The 17,305-nt window shown below is 37.2% G+C and overlaps 1 protein-coding gene across 2 annotated transcripts in view; it reads right to left on the reverse strand.

Moving 5' to 3' along the window:
- Cacul1 (CDK2-associated, cullin domain 1) overlaps window positions 1-17,305 on the reverse strand; it is a 76,482-nt gene that overhangs the window by 45,812 nt on the left and 13,365 nt on the right. For both annotated transcript variants that reach the window (XM_005387881.2, XM_005387880.2), the window contains exons 2-3: window positions 7,691-7,817; window positions 6,721-6,823 (exon numbers count right to left, since the gene is read on the reverse strand). In XM_005387881.2, the coding sequence (XP_005387938.1) occupies window positions 6,721-6,823; window positions 7,691-7,817 (230 nt within the window). The remainder of the gene's footprint in view (window positions 1-6,720; window positions 6,824-7,690; window positions 7,818-17,305) is intronic.

Consider the following 17,305-nt stretch of genomic DNA (forward strand, 5'->3'; position numbering starts at 1 on the left):
GGGACACTGCCTATCTGTTGAATTAAACATTCTAAAACCACTTTCCTTCTCCTTCCCCACCTCAAGCCCCTGCTAATAAAATTCTAACATTTCTACTGAAACCAAAATAAGCTTTGAATGCTCTCCCCCACCTCTCTCTTTCCACTACGGAAGTTATTACTTAGCAAACTACTGAGTCTTAAACTGTTTCTCTGACATCTGCAGTGCGTACCAGTCAATGCTTTCCCCTTTTTTGTTACCATCTCCTGTTTCTACTTCAAGATCTCTGGGGCCAGATGGATGGCTAAATTCAGACCTATTCAAATTTAGAAGGTAGTATGACACATATACCATATATTATGTAAAAGACCCAGTAGGGTCTAGCATACCACACTGACATTTCTGGGAGCAAAGTACTGTATAGGAATATTCCTATGAAGTTCCTCACATAAGTTTATATCACATTTTACTACCACGTGAGTTTTGACACCAAATTTATAAAAAGACATTCGTTCCCTTTTCAAAGCTTTTGTTGGATTTTGGAGTTACAGATAAAGGACTGTGGACACGTACTTCACTTTGTCCACCACAATCCCTGTTTCCTCACCTCTCAGTCTCTTCTTCTCCAATCCACCTTATATTCCTTAACCACATCCATCTTCTAAGATCCAATCCCTGGCATTTAAGGGTTTCTACCCTTTGACTCCAACCTGCCACTTTGTCTTTTTTCCCTCCCAATTTCCCCAGAATGCCTTATAATCTACCCACTCTTCTTACCCATGTCACAAATCTCTGCACACAGCAGCCTTTGCTCACAAAGTTCTCTCAGCCCCTTCCTTAAACATACCATTGCCAATGCTGCCTGCCCGTCACTCCGCTATCTAGCTGATCACCACCTTTGCTCTGACACGGCATGTTCCTTATTCCACTTTGTACCATGGCACAGTTCTCTGAAGTCTTAACCTTCCAGTGGTCTATTAGCACAGATTATGATTTAATTTATTTAGGTTCCATTGCTATTTTTTAATTTCCTGAGATAAATGTTAAAGCCACTGATAATTCAGACTTTATTTCCTAATATACATATTTTAGGATTTTAAATTTCGCTAAAAGATTTTAGCTAAATTCCACAATGCCTGATATGTATTAACATTATCATTCAGCTCAAAACACGTCCTTATGTCAACTATGATTTCCTCTCTCACACAAGTTTTTGATATACTATATTTTCAATCATGTACAACTTCTGTTGGTTATCATTTGCTATTGATTTCTAATGTAATTCTGTTATAACTCAGAACATATTCTCTAAGATTTAAATTCCCTGAAATGTATTAGGACTTACATTATAAGCAGCGTATCTGTAAATGATCTAGGTTTACTTGACCAGAATGTGCAGTCTACAATTAATAAGTGCAGAGTTCAAAATGGGTTAAGTTCATTAATCACATGTTGAAATCTTCTATATTCCTGGTTTTTATTTATCTGTTTTATCTGCTTGTTCATTCAGTTACTGAGAGATATGTCTTAATCTCACTAGGATTTTTGGATGTACCTTTTTGTCCTTTTGGGTCTATTAATTTTTGTGGCTACAGCATTAGGTACAGACAAATTTAGAATTGTTATCTTCATAGTTACTGAACCACCTATCATAAAAAGTTCTCTTTATACCCAATAATACCTCTTGTTCTGAATCTACTTTTTCTGATATCAGTATAGCTGTATCATCTTTCTTTTCACCAAAGCTTGTATAACTTTTTCTATTATTTACTTTCAATTTTCTGCATCCTACTATGTATCTTCATGCTGTACCTCTTGTCAGCACATTTAGTACTGCTGCAGAATCCCATGCAGTCTGGTTATTGTTTCTTTTTTCAATGCACCACTTAGTCTTTACCATTTCACATAATAATAGACACACTAAGGTTGAGATTTGTTCTCCTCTTTATTTCTCTGTACCCTATTTGTTCTCCGTATCTTGTTCTATCTTTTCTGAACTTCTTTACTTTTAGATTATTCTATTTTCTCCCTCTAATATCTTGTTCATAACATTTCCTTTTCCCATTCCTTTTCCTATTCCCATTCTCCCTGTCTTATCACAATCTAAAATAAACTGGTACTTTGGTACTTTTTGAATAATGCAAGGGCCTCAGAACATTTTAAATCAACTTACGCCCTGCCACCTACATAGGACTGTCTGTCATGACTTCAGACTACGTATTTTTTAATACCCTTCAAAAAATTACCATTATTGATCTATACTCACATATTTATCTTTTCTATTATACTTTATTCCTACCTTATCTCCCAAGTTTTCACCTAGGAATACTTTCTATCTGAAGAATACGTCATTTCTCTAAAGTGAGAGACTACTGGTGATGAATTTTCTCAATGCTTATCTAACAATGTAGTTCACCGTTTCTCCTGACTTTATGATCTCCTAAGTCTCCTACTATGACTATTTATTTCTGATTAAGTGCCAGACACTGTTTATAAACAATTACTGGAAAAATTACATGCCTAGGATAATGTTACCTTTTTCCAGAGAAAATCTGCTTTTGCTTCTGGTAAGTGACACAAGTTGCCAGCAAACACAGACCATCTAAGTTTAAGCAAAGGTTTCAGGTAAAAGGCCAGTCTATAGCTTGTTAGTCTTACTACTCCTGGGAAATGACTTCTGTTTATCTTCCTTAGCCTCCAGCTCTGTCACTATACCCTATTTTACAGCCTATTGGTTTCCTATTCCAGAATAAACGAACGACCTTACTAGAGAAGTGGCTCAATTGTTGGGATCATGTCTATGAGCTTCCTTCTCCCAGATCTTCATCTTATTATTCTTTACTTTTTTGTTATTTTCCTGCAATAGTATTTTTAAATTATCTTAGCAGGAGGTTAGGAGCAGGTACAAATTATTTTGTCTTATTAGTTATATATGACCACTATGCTTAATAGAGTACCTTGCATATTTGGATAGGGAAGTGCTAGACACATCAGATTTCCCACCAAGAATCCCTGCAACCTATCAATCAACTCCATTTTTTATAATGGCCAAGAAATCAAGCATGATTAATTGAAAAACACAAGTCTTTTACATTTTTAACAAGAAAGTATACCCATAAATTAGGGTTTTTAGATTATTCAGCCCCAAAGAAAAGACTACAGTGGCAAAACATTACTGGACTAGTACTAACATCAGCCAAAGATGACAGCAATGGGAATGAAAGACAACAGAAGCAAGAGACATCGTAATATTCCACCAAATCTGTCACCTGGCCACAAGAAAAGAGAAAGAAGGTCAACAATGAATACGAAATCTCAAGCCTGTGAGAGAAACTGACGTATCTGAAGAGGAACTCAGACTCAGGCAGACGCTGAGGCATCTGTAAGAAGTAACCCACGTCCAACAGGCAGGTGGAGGTCCTAGTCTGAGCCCTCATCAAAAATAGGACTTGCAGGAGTTTCCACTGAACTTTCCAAAACTAATTAGAGCATAATTTACTAAACGGAGAAGCCAATTTTCTCTCTGTAGTCATCTATTTCCATTCGTTTGTACAGAAAAGATCAGAACTAAAAATTCAGAGGCTTTGGGGACATGGAAAAAGGAAAATAAATATAGAATTTTATTATCACATTTACAGAAGTTAAAAGACAGAGCAGGGAGGGAGTGGGAGGAGAACGGTTTGCCTGGTGGTACACACCCATGATCCCCGCACTCTGGGCAGCTCAAAGCCTTTTTAAGACCCTGTCTCAAAATTTAAAAAGAAAAACAACAATTAAAAAGGCTGGGAATGGAGCTTAGCATGCAGGCCCTGGGCTCAATCCCCAGTACTGGGGGAAAAAAGACAAGCCAATCAGAGTTTCAAACAATCCAGCAGCAAATTTAAAAGTACAGATATATATCCAGTGAAGTATAACAGTAAAGATAATGTTAAGTGGTTTAGCTAACTGTGAAGTTGTTTTATTAATTTACCAACACCAATTAAAAAGCTTTCTAGAGTTACTAGGGTGGTAAAGAAGTCATGGCTTCCAAAATGAAAAAAAAGAAATTTAAAGCGGCATGTGTTATATTATGCCCTCATATAAAAATGTTTAGATTTAACAAAGTCTCTAAAAATAGTATTCTCTAGTTTTCAGATCAATACTAAAAATAACAAGAATAAGGAACATTATATCATGTAGAACTCTTCAGTGTCTCCAACTGGATATGCTGTTGGATATGGATAAATAACTCATTCTAACAAGTAAGACTATACAATCAAGCAGCTAATTTAAGATGCCCTTGACAGAGGCTCATGCCCTGCAGGTCCAACTCCCAATACTAAATTCATCAACTCAATAATACTACATCTCTGATTATCTGCCAAATGCAAAAACTCCTTGCACATTCTTGTTTCGGTGGCTCAAAAAAATGCATGTCCAAAATCAGAACTGCAAACAAAATGCTCCATGCAAATATGTCTCTGGCTCATAAGGCCTGGCATATACTCTTTACTCTGTCTCCCACGAAAACTGCCTCCACATGTCTATAAAACAGAGATTACACAAATTAATAAAACACCTCAGCATCTAAAGAACAAAGATTTGTGATCATATAATGTTAATTATGCTGTTACCATTGGTACAGGTCAGATTTAGTTGCTAAACATTCACTCAACAAACATTTGCTGAGTTACAGCTGTGCTAGACACTAAGGATAAAAAGATACGACAGAGCCCCTCCCTCAACAAACGACTTATGAAAGCAAAACAATAACACAAGCATTGCCCTAATGGAGTTGTTACAGCCAAGATGCTATGGGCCATAAACAAAGGAATGCCAACTGTTCTGCTGTTTTGCTTTTGTTGCTGGTTCTGTTCCTGCTTCTCTTCTGTTCTGCTTTTTCTGCCCTGAAGAGAGCGCAGGACTTCCCAGAAGGCTTTAACAGGTGGAGAAAAATGACTTTAACACTGAGAAAACAAAGTACCCCCCCATGCCACGCAGGAAACTGGGGGCGGGCGTATCTTACAACAAAGGAACCACAGATATTTTTAGTAAAGCCACTTCATTTTAATGTTGAGAAAATTCACAAGATGGTGTCAGCATATTTCATCCAGCGGCACATGACTGCAGAGCGGATGAGCTGAGACCAGAGCCCTCCACTTCCATACTTTGAGCCACTCCAGGCTATTGTTTAGTAATGGTTAGACTTTACAGATACTGACTCTAAACTAAACTGAGCCCCCATTTTACCTATTTTACTTCCATATTTATTGATAATTTTTAAAATACTAATATTAAAAAAGACACTAACTCCTAGTTTTTATCTTTACTAACAATAATTCCTATATTAACATAAAGGTAAAAATTATTAAATTTCGTACTGTATTAGTGTGAAAGAAAGCAGATACTCTGACACATGACTGTAACCCATAATGTAACATGGTACCAACTTTTATGAACCACAAGATGAACTTAGCAATCACATTACTTACAAGACTGATAACTCACTGCAGAATTATTAGGAATAATCAAAAGTTAAAGCAACCTATCAAACACTAGCTAAATAAATTAAGGTATCTCAGTGAAACAAGGCAGAGCAGCCAGATGAGCATTTTCATAAAACACTTGACAGACAACAGTGACCAAACCCAGGGGACTGGCAATTACACAGAATGGACAGAGTTCCAACAGAGAAGCAGAAAGTAAATAGGATATGGCAATAAGTTGAATTCAGTCAGAAGTCAGGAGAGTGTGAGGTCAAGAATTAGCAAATCACTCAAAGTTACAATGCATAGATCATACAGTGCATAGCATTTTATTTACAATTTATACACAATGCTGAAGCACTAAATTTATGTTAAATCAATAAAAATCTTGTACTTACTGGCAAAAAGATGAAGGAAACAATTTATACTAACAACATGACTACAATAAAACTTAGCTTTGGCTATCATGTTTTAGAAAAAGATACAGTACTTAGTGCAACAACTATTTGGCGTAAGCAAGACTAAGATCACAACCTGAGAAACAACATGCACTACAAACCCTCCCCCACCGTGCTGCTAGACACTATGGTTATTTTACAAACATAAACGTCCTTCCTAATTTTGGAACAGACCCTGGTAACCTATACCTGAGGGACTTTTCTAGACACCACATTACTTCTACACCAAAACGTAAGTGGATCTGGCCCCAGCATAAAGATAGTACCTGACTTCAGGCCCTGGAAGCTTCCTGAAGCAGACCAGTGAAGGGAAGGTGGAGATCAGGAGGCCAAGTGCTTCCTTAAACAGCATATTTTCTGCAACCCACCCAGATTTTAAGAGCTGGGGTGGTGCTCATCTACCACCGGTGGTTTATCAATAGTTGACTTCAGCTGTTCACGCTGGCAAGCACTAGAAATTAGTAAGCAGACCACTCTTCCACAATAATAACACAAGGTCCAGAAAAAAAGTTAAAATATATTGATCATATATATTTTATACTATAAATGTCACCAAATGTTGAAGTAAACAAGGAAAAATAAGGTTTTAAATACAGTTAGTTCAGCTCTGAAATGCATTCAGTGTAAAAACTTTCCTAAGTCCAGTTTTTAAGCTAAAAATCTAAAGATTAGATGATTTCCTCAATATTCACCTAGAAAATATTTACAAATTTATACCATTACCAAATTAACAAGATTCCATGTATACATTAAATAGTCCACTTCCAACCAGCCAAAAAAGCCCAAAGCAGCAAAAGCCAATATATTCAGTTCTTTACCTGCAGCTCCTTTGAGACTCTCTCTAAGTGATTAGTTATCTTTTTAATCAGATCACTGTACATCTGTTCCGAGTGCTGCTGGCATACACACTTATACACACAACTGTAAAAACAAGCCAAAAAAATACAGTTAATGAAGACGCGCTTAATTCATTCTAAGGTGAAAACATACTTTCTTTACATAACCACTGACCAAGTAATTCAAATCTAAAACAATGGACCAATTACAACTTTTAATTAAAATTTACCCTCCCCCCAATCAGTGTTTACATGTAAAAGATAATACAACTAACTGCAAATAATGAGTAGTACAAACTTAATCATCACTAGATAATCTAACATTGAATGATAATCTAGGCTACAAATATGGTTAACTCCAGTAAAGCAGGTTCTCTCTCGCTCTCTTTTTATATAAATAAATGTCAAAATAAGGAAGAGAGAGTGCTAACCAGTAGAGAGAAAATTTCTAACTCACAAAGATGTTTGCAATACAACCTCTTTGTACATCAGTTGTGTGGAACAACATAGTTGTCACTTCTTCCTGTCACTGTGCTGATCTCACATCCCACCCCAGTTCCTAATTTGTTGCTTCCATTTACCAGGAGCTGGGAAACAAAATAATCGAAGAGAGTTAGAATTGAGTGTCAACAAACATCAATAAATTAAGCTAGGGTCTCCCTGTGAGACTAAAAAAAAACCTATTTTTATACCAAATACTTCAGTCATTCTTCCTTTTTGCACCGACCTCAATGGTTTCTGTGGTAAGTAGGTGAAGGTGGTAAGCTGAGGTGGAAATCTAACAGCAGGGTTTATTCTATTTTAACTGAAAACCACTTTTGTGAATCAAAAAGTAAAAATCAAATCTCACCTTATGTATTTTATGTATCATATTCATGCAAGTTATCGTAACTAAAGTTGTACTGAGCTTAAAATACCCATTTAAACCCAGGCAAATTAAATATTGACTTACCTGTATATCTGTTCATAGGATATAGGGATATAGTCACCAGGACTCTGGGTTAAAAGTTGATCTATGGCACCATCCAATTTTGGCCAGTATGTGCTCTTATAATCTTCAATAGTTATAACATTCATTACTACAAGTAAAAAGTAAAATAAATATTACTATGCATCACATGTAAACATGAATTATACCAATTTTCTACTCTCAAATTCCTCTTTCCATTATCTTCTTTGAATTTCAATTTTAAAAAAGCCTTGGTTAGGAATGTTAACATAGCCATTAATTGTCAGCTTAAAAGGAATTATGAATCTGTCCATCTTTAAAAATAACAAAACAAGCAAATATCATTTGTTTCATTTCCTTCCCATTTTTCTGCAAGATTGTCAGCCATGAAGCATTCTCAAACATGCTCTGAACCTCAAATACACACTGTCAAGTATATGACAAAATGGCCTACCAGTAAGACACAAGAAAGCTGTAGGAAACTGTAAACCCCAACCATTAATCTATCGCTAGGAAAATCTACCTAATGGTAGGTCTATGGGATTAAGGCCTAACTGCTACAGTCACAGAGGTTACCAGAAAACTTGGTAACATTTATGGTATCACTAGTACCTCTCAGACACTACTACAGCTCTAACTAACACTCTTACTACCTGGAACTTGACAAGCCTAACAGAAAGTGAGTCAATGTCAGGAAGCCTTACAGTGAAAGTTCACTTCACGCCAAATGACACTCTATTCTTCCACTACAAGTCTTATAAAGCGTTTGTAATAGCTGGTCCTAAGAAATTTAAAATCGAGGGATGACAGCTGCTTCCCAACAATGAAATGCTAATGTTAAAAGAGTCGTCATCTAAAGAACCTACTGGTACCCTGGGAGATAGGCGCTAACCACCACCAGATCAGTTACTTCACTGTTTTGTTGTTTTTGTTTTACCACAGAACAGAAAGGTTTTAAGCGCTTCCCCAGAGCACATGCTTAATTACCACAGAGGTACCACCTAAAGCAAAGCCTTTTTATCTCATTACTGACTTCTAACCTTTATGATTCAGGTTCAAGATTTTTTTTCAATGTATCATCTGTATTATTTTTATTCAATATTTTTTTCAAATCGATTTCACCTTTATGTTTATTTTAAAGGACACTTGAGAAATGATCCACTGATTCACAAAAGAACGTGACATAATCTTAAATATATTTCGTTCCAGCTAGGGATGAACAGTGCTTGCCTAGCATGTGCAAGGTCCTAGATACAATCTCCAGCACCACACAAGAAAAAAAAAGGTTTTTTGCTAAGTGAAAGAAGCCAAACCCAAAAATCTCCATGTTATAGGAGTCCCAATTATATGACACAAACAAAGGCAAAACTGTAGAGAGGTAAATGTATCAGTTATTCTCAGGACTAAACGGAGAAAAAGATTACCTGGTAGCATGAGGAGATTTTCTATGGCAAACAATTTCTTAAGAACTATGGCAGTGGATACACCACTCCATGCATTTGTAAAAACCAACAGAATTATATGCCATAAGTAAATTTACTGAATGGCAACATTAAAAAAGAAATCAATAGACTGTAGAAATAAAGATATGTAAACTGAGCCGAGCGTGGTGGTGCACGCCTGTATTCCGAGCACTCGGGAGGCAGAGGCAGGAGGTTCACTGTGAGTTCGAGACCAGCCTGGGCTACAAAGTGAGCTCAAGGCCAGCCTGAACTGTATAGCGAGACCCTGTCTCAAAAAGCCACTAAAAAAAAAAAAAAAAAAAAAAAAAAAAAAAAAAAAAAAAAAAGATGTAAACTGAGACAAGTGAACCTAACTTAGAAATTATCACAGAACCCACAATAAAGAGAATGGGGAGAAAAGGAGTGTTTTGACAAGATGTAAACCAGAAAACAAATGTACACAAACATGCACACATGTGTACAAACACACAGACACAGTAAGAAAAAGTCAGGTGGCATCTGGCCTTATCAGCCACTGTAAAGACTGAGTAAAACGGGAAGCTCTGGAGGGTTTTGAGCAGAAGTCATGTGATCTGACTTAGGCTTTATAAAGATCATTCCAGCTTCTGTAGTGAGAGTAAACTCATCTAGCAGGCCGTGAGTTGACGGAAAGGAGGGTGTGGGGCCAGGTGGCAGCCCTGAGGACAAGTAGAGGTCAGATGCTGAAAATATTAACATACTGAATATATACTTGCGGGGGACTTGAGACAGGGTCTCCCTATGTAGTTCTGCCTGGCCTTGAACTCACTCTGTAGACCAGGTTGGGCTTGAACTCTTGGAGATCCTCCTGCCTCAGCCTCCTGAGTGCTGAGATCACAGGTGAATGCTAGGATTACAGGCAAGTTCAAGGATTACAGGCATGTACCACTACACCCGGCACTGAACACATTTTAAAGGTAAAACCAACAAGATTTGCTGGTGGTCTGAAGAGATGTGAAAGAAGTTCAAACCTGGCTCCAAAGTTTATGGCATGAGCACCAAAAGCTGAGGTTGTTTACTGAGAGGAGGCGGGCTGTTTATCTGGGAGTGCTACAGAGACTGCTGGTGCCCTACTCATCTACCCTGTGCACAAAGGCCAGCTGTAACACCTACCTCTGCTTGCCTCAGTACTGTCTGGTTGCCAGAGCTTGCTCTGTCTGCAGGAAGGGTAGGCTGGAAATTCTAGAGAATTAACACCCCCACAGCTACTATCAACCAGTGACTACTGAGATTTCCAGGGCTTGCACCAGTGGCTCCCTGTGTTGTCAGGTGAGGTGGCCAACACACAGGCGCTACACTGGCACCCAGAGGTCCCCACAGGGATTAAGCTCCAGTGGTATCTGCCTTGACCACCTTCCCTACCTCCTCTGTCTCACTTCCCCAACTCCCCTAAGGGTATTTCCCAGGGTCACTGCTTTGTGCTTAGAACTATTTGTGCTTTAAGAAAGAAAAAAGGAATTTATTAAAAAGAGAAAAGCCACATTACTTGCCATGAATCAGAAAAGCAACATAAAAACAAACACAATGTTATTAAATTCTAGCTAGGTTCTGCTGTCTGTTAAATCTTCTGAGCTTCAAGTCTGCTGTCCCTGCTTAAAGACTGGCAGATGTTGAAAACTGTTACTGTACTGATTCCAAAGTACCTTTCTGCTTATGTAATCAAAAGGATTCAAATAAAACTGAAGAAGAAATTACTTTCTCACTGTGTGATTCTGTCCATGAATTCCTTATCAGCGCTCCACCTAATGAACATCATATACCTGCTCTACCCCAAAAGCTGAGACATGAAGAAGGTACATGGTATGCTTTTAAAAAAAAAAAAAAAAAAAACCTATGGGTACCCTGAAGCCAGAAGTGAGCACAACAACTTTTTGGGCTCCTGAACTGCTTAGTCCAGTAAACCGCAGGCTTCAAGCACAGGATTCACATCTCAGCCAAGTCAAAGATGTGAAGGAAGAGAAAAAAGAAATGAACATGTAGAGTCCTCTAGCTGCAAGACAGAATGGGAGGAGACCCACCATTTTAGAAGCAATGATTGCTGACTGCTCAAGTATCTTTCATGTTTTTTCTTCTTTAAAGATCTTTGAAAACAGACATAAAAATAAAATAAAAATAAAAATAAAAATGGCATGAGAAGCAGCAAGAAATCCTAAAGCCTCTTTCGACATACCAAAAAACAACAAAAAACCCCTCCACATACTTACACACACATACGTTTATTTCCACATATATTTTACTCATAAACTAAAGAGGAGGCCAATTCAGCTGACCTGACATGCTAGCCAACACAGTCTTCTTGGCAAGAGACCCGCCAATTAGAGTGAAGAAGGTAGCAGAACTCAGGTAAGCACCCGCGGAGCACAGAGAGCCTAAAGAATGAGCACAAGTTGGAAGCAAGGCTCTACACATAATCTACAGCCCAGACTTAAGACAGTCCAAGAAAGTTAAGACAGTAGTTACTTCTCACTCGTCCCAACCCAACTCCTAGTTAAAAACTATTAGCCGTTTGCTGTTTATCAGTAGTTTTATTATATAGTCCATGTGCATGTGTGTGTAACCCTAAGTTTAAAACTAGATCCTATTTTTAGAGAAATGAAATCACTTTCAACTTTGCCCACTGAACAGTTTCAACTGACCAAAAGAAATAGCCAAATCGACACAGTGCATAGAAAACGAAGAGTTTACTAATTTAAAAAGGTAACATGGAGTGTAGAAATCCGGAAATGTACAAGATTGCACAACTTCAACCATACTTTTCAACTTTTTATTTCTTGATTTAAGTAGTTCAGTATTAAGTACACATCAGAAAGTATATAAGCAAAAGGAAAAATCTAAAAATCACTCAAAGTTCCACCACCAATGTACTGGTACAGAGTCAGTCTTTTTTCAATGTACATTTTATGTGGTTAAAGAGCAAGAATTCCTTGAGTTCTACCTTTTAGATGGCTAACTAAATTCTTTTTCTGGATACAATATGCAATATCAGTATATATGAACCCCCCACCCCCCAAAAAAGCAGGGAACCTAGACAAAAATGAAATAACGAATTTCTAAATTTCATGTAGATTAGACTTCCCACTTGAAAGTAATGGACTACTTTTTAAGTTGGCTTTAAGTGTGCACTACAAGGCTAGACACGGTGTTGCACACCTTTAATCCCAGCTACTTAGGAGACAGACGTAGGAGGATTACTTGAGCCCAGGAGTTCAAGGCTAGCTAGAAAAACACAGTGGAGGTGGGAGACGACTAAAGCAGAACTCAGAAGAAAACCAAGCTAGTTCTCCCCCGAACTCCCCTCCCTGAAAGTACATACCTCTGTGAGGTTACAGATAAGGTTAACAAGAATATTCCTGTAAACAGAGTCCTGTGGCATCCTGTTCCTACCAGGATCTGTTTTCCTTAAAGGCTGACCTCTGCTCTTGTCCTGATAAAAATGACAATTATGGTCTTGCAGAAAGAGTCCTGTAACACTCCCATGGCATCTGCAATATCCAGGTTTATGACACCCTCTCCCTACGAGATTCAAAAGGTTCTGTTATTCTTCCAAGGCTAAGTTACAGAACTGTCGCTATATGTGTCTGTAACCCCAACTGCTTTTGCACCACTAAACACGCTGACCTCTGGCCAGATGCCTTTCTATTGTTCAGGGCTCAGTCCTTTGGAAAGAAGTCCAGCTGAGTCAGGTGCACCTAATAAGATCTTCCTGTTTCCCAATGATCTCTCCTGTTTCTTAAATCCTACAACACTTCATACCCAAATATATACGACGGCTAGGCCAGTAACATAAATGACTAAATCAGGTTTGCTAGAAGAATAAAAAAAAAGAGTGAACTGCAAAAAATGTGCCCACCAGAGACATGCAAGTTCAAAAAATTTAAAGACTTTTGTGTAAGCCTGAATACATCACACCAAAAGGCTTAAGCCTAGAAACACATACTGTATTACTGTATGTCTAAGATAACAAGCTCATAGAGACTAAATCCTACTGAAAAGGGAGTTTAACAGCCCTTTACTAAAAAATAAAATGAAAGTCTAAACTACATGGAATAGCAGGAGTCTGTTTGGAAATATAAGGTTGCTAATAAACAAGAAATTATTAAAGGTACATAACTGAGGTAGAATAAAGAAATACTTATACTTTTTAATCAAACAGCTTATCAAAACTTAAAATATTGCTTATTGCTGATCTACCTCAAACTAGACATAAAGAGAAAGAATTCATAGCTAAAGTCCAAACTCTAAATAGCAAGCATTCCATAAATCTTAATTCAGTTGAGTCAAAATAAATGCTTCACAGAAAAATAAGACAAGTAGAGAAATGCAAATTAAAACAACACTATGATTCCATTTTACTCCAGAAAGAATGGCTACCATCAATAAATCAAATAATAACAAATGCTTGAGAGGCTTTGGGGGAAAAGGAACCCTTCTACATTGTTGGTAGGAATATAAACTAGTACCATCACTATGGAAAGTATATGGTGATTCCTCAAAAAATTAAAACTAGAAACTTCATTTGACCCAGTTATTTCCCTTCCAAGACATCATATTACAGTGATACATGCATACTCATGTTTTTAGCCAAATCTTGAAAGTGGGCTATATGCTCATCAATAGATGAACGGATAAAGAAAATGTGCTATTTATACACAATGGAGTACTACTTTGCCATAAAGAAGGATAAATTTGAGTCACTTGTAGGAAAATGGATGCAACTTGAAACCATAATGTTAAGTGAACTTAGAAACACAAGTTTAAATATCACTTGGTTTCTCTTATTTGAGAAACCCAAAATTGAAATAAAGAGCAAAATAAAAGATATAAAATAGGAAGTAGGGAGATCTTTTCCAAATGGGATGGGGAACAAGAGATGGAAAGAGAGGAGAGAGGGGGAAGGGAAAAGAGGACAAAAAAAATGAAGAGAAAAAAACAGAGATAAAGATTTTGCAATTAGGAAGGAGATCAAGAGATGGAAGAAAGAGGAAAGGAAGAGAGAGGGATTAAAAAAAGGAATTAAGTTATGTTATATACATGTACTGACTCCTCACAATAAATGTAATCATTCTGTGCTACAAATGTACTAATAAAAAGAAAAAACAACACAAGGTATACTACTTAATTTAGTTTCAGAATTAAAGCGCAAATCACATTTGCCTTCACACAGGCTAAGTAAACATGGCTAGCCATACTAGATCATCCTTTGTGCTTTTTTGTTTTATAAAGAGAAGCATAACTTCAGAAATTGCAGTAGGCACCACTAATTCATATGTGGTCTATTACACAGACTGATCATTACCTCCTATCAGTGGTTCTCAAACTGTGACATCCAGAGCAGCATCAGCATCACCTAGAAACTTGATGCAAACTCACACTCAAACTCAAACTCAAACTCTCCCTCCTGCTGAATCAGAAATATTAGCAGCCTCCAACTAATAAGCACTACTCTAGGTCATTCACAAAGCTGCTCAAGTATGAGAATCACTGTTTAATGCTACTGCATCAGCAGCTCAGGACAGGCAGGAATCACATTTGTGTTACTCTTCTGTAAATTGCTATGTTAAGCAATTTATCTGTTGTCAACAACTTGGAGAGTTAAATAGAAGTGTAAATATATTAAATAAAGCTTTAGAAGGGCAGCCAGAAACTTTCTATATCTAAGCTTGACCAAAGTTCTACTCCATATCCCTGCTCTCCACAAAAAACCACCTTCCAGTTAGAACTCATCCTTTAAAACTACAGTAAGAGCAATTATGAAACAATTAAACCAAATGATAATGCTAAATTATCTCTAAAATGTAACTTTTTAGATTAATTATAACTAGGTAATCAAAAGGGACTAGAAGAAAAAGTTTTCTATTTAACTCTCATTATTTAACTCTTTAAAAAGTATGGCTTCTTATTATCAGTGTGCCTATCTATCAATACCAATCTAGTAAATCTGTGTTATCCCAAACATTACCTCCAGGCAGAATGTTTCTGCTCCCTGGAGCACAAGGGATGACTGAACTCTTTAAAGTACTGGACTGAGAGGATAAAGGCTAAGAGCAAAATCTTCAGAATGAGAGGAATGCACTTGGGAATAAACAAATGGAACAGAGTGGAAGAGAATCAGAGCATAGTGTATTCTAGCAACTGAATAGGGGTTAACTTTAAAAAAGAAAATGCCAGGTGATGTTCTTAAAAAAAAAATGACACCAAGAAGACAGCTGCTCCTAAGTGAACTGACCAGTTTAGAAAGAAAAAGGTAAAAGAAGTTACCAAATATTGTAAATGTCCCTTTCCTTATTGGAAAAACAAAACCTACACCACCTACTCAGGTATATTTTGATTTGCCAGTAGAAGACAACAGCTAATGTTATCTTAATGAAGCAATTGTTTTTTTTAAAGCAGGCTGAATCTGTTCAGTGCTTTAGGTATTTGGGGAGTTTCTAAATTTTAAGGTGTATGGTTAACATAATTCAATTTAAACACTATGAACTATTTAAAATGTCTTATATGATCATTATGAGGTCATTCTTCCCAATGTCCATCACATTCATTTGACCATGAAGTTGCAGTCACATAAACACACAACCAGATAACACTGATGTCTTATTTTTATTTTAGGTTAAGTCCTCATTAACACATTCTTTTAAGGATTCCCTGCTGCACAACCCTTCAGAGAGAAACCTTTCTGGTCCAGATAAAGGCTGTAACAGCAACTAGCCAACACTATATAACCCGTTTTACCTTGCTTCAAAGGAAATGCCTCTTCCCCAAAAACACTCTGAAACTTGTATGGGAAATATATTCTGCTCCTGTTTTACTGCTTAGAAATCCACACATTTTTCAACTTAAGGAAATGTAAAACAATAGAAACTTCTTTCATCACTACTATTGCAAAAAAAAAAAAAAATCTAGCTGCAGTGGCCACTGGCAAGATTGAGATCTCTATGATCTCTATTCCTTTGGAACAGTTACTGCACAATACTGTTCTACAATTTCAACATCGCACTTGAGCCTGTGACACAGTTTCTAACATGAACACATTATGACGGTGCCCATATGAAATGGTCAGCAGCCATCAAGCTATCCATTATGGTACCAACCAACACCACCTAATCCAAAATCATACAAAATTCAAAGTATTCAAAATAGTATTTATTCAACTGAAATAAGGTAGGTACAAACTATGCTAAGTGCAGGTCTGCAGAGTTTAAAAGTTTTCTGGAGTCTTCTAAGGTTTAAACAAGCCCATCTCTCCTTGGCATGATGACCAAGATCATTTTGAATTTGAAGAAGCAGCAACAGGCAGGGTAAAGGAGCTGATCTTGCCCTGCAAGACCCAGAGAAGTTCAGGATGAGACGAAAGTATGCAGTGAATGTAGGATACTGGCAGATTGGAATGGGTGAGGGTGAGGTGGAGACCAGCTGCAGATATCTACAGACTAAACAGTCAACAGAAGCCCAAGAATAAGGGTTATTCTGTGAAGAAACTGAAAAGTCCTTAGGACTTGGAGATCCAGACACAGGGGGCCTGGGTGGGGAGTGTGAAGCACAGCACTGATGGATTAAGCAAAAGTCAAAAGTCAATGTAAGAAATGCTCAAGTATCTACCCTTTTTAACTCCAGCACACCAGTGGTCAGGAGAAACACATTTTATTCCGGCCCCACCTACTCACCCCCACTGTTCTCTCAGAATGCAAGATCCTTCTCTATAGAAACTAAACAGTCCCAGAGAAAAGACATTCACATACTAATATTTGGCAGTTCCTCACAAAACAACAGCTCTGCAAACAATTAGCCTCAAGTAAAGCCCAACACTTAAACTTGGCAAGGCCTCCTAGAAACACAGAACTACCAATTAGCCTTTTTCAGTGGTAAGCATGAACAGACAGCTAAGGATAACACAAGATTTGCAAAATGTCTCAGAGATGAAAGATCAAAACAAATACTGACAAGCCAGAAACAAAGATAATTCAGAAAATGGATACTTTTTAAAAAAATAATAAAAGTTTTAAAAATGCCATGAAAATGAAGGAATCCAGATGCTCTTAAAATTTAAAATATAGCCAGTAATGAAAATCCAATAGAAAGGCGAAGAAAACATCAAGGAACTGTCCTAGACAATTAAGAGAAACAGAACAGAAAATACAAT

The sequence above is a fragment of the Chinchilla lanigera genome, unplaced genomic scaffold, assembly GCF_000276665.1.
Source record: "Chinchilla lanigera isolate Chin_1 unplaced genomic scaffold, ChiLan1.0 scaffold00030, whole genome shotgun sequence".
Taxonomy (NCBI): domain Eukaryota; kingdom Metazoa; phylum Chordata; class Mammalia; order Rodentia; family Chinchillidae; genus Chinchilla; species Chinchilla lanigera.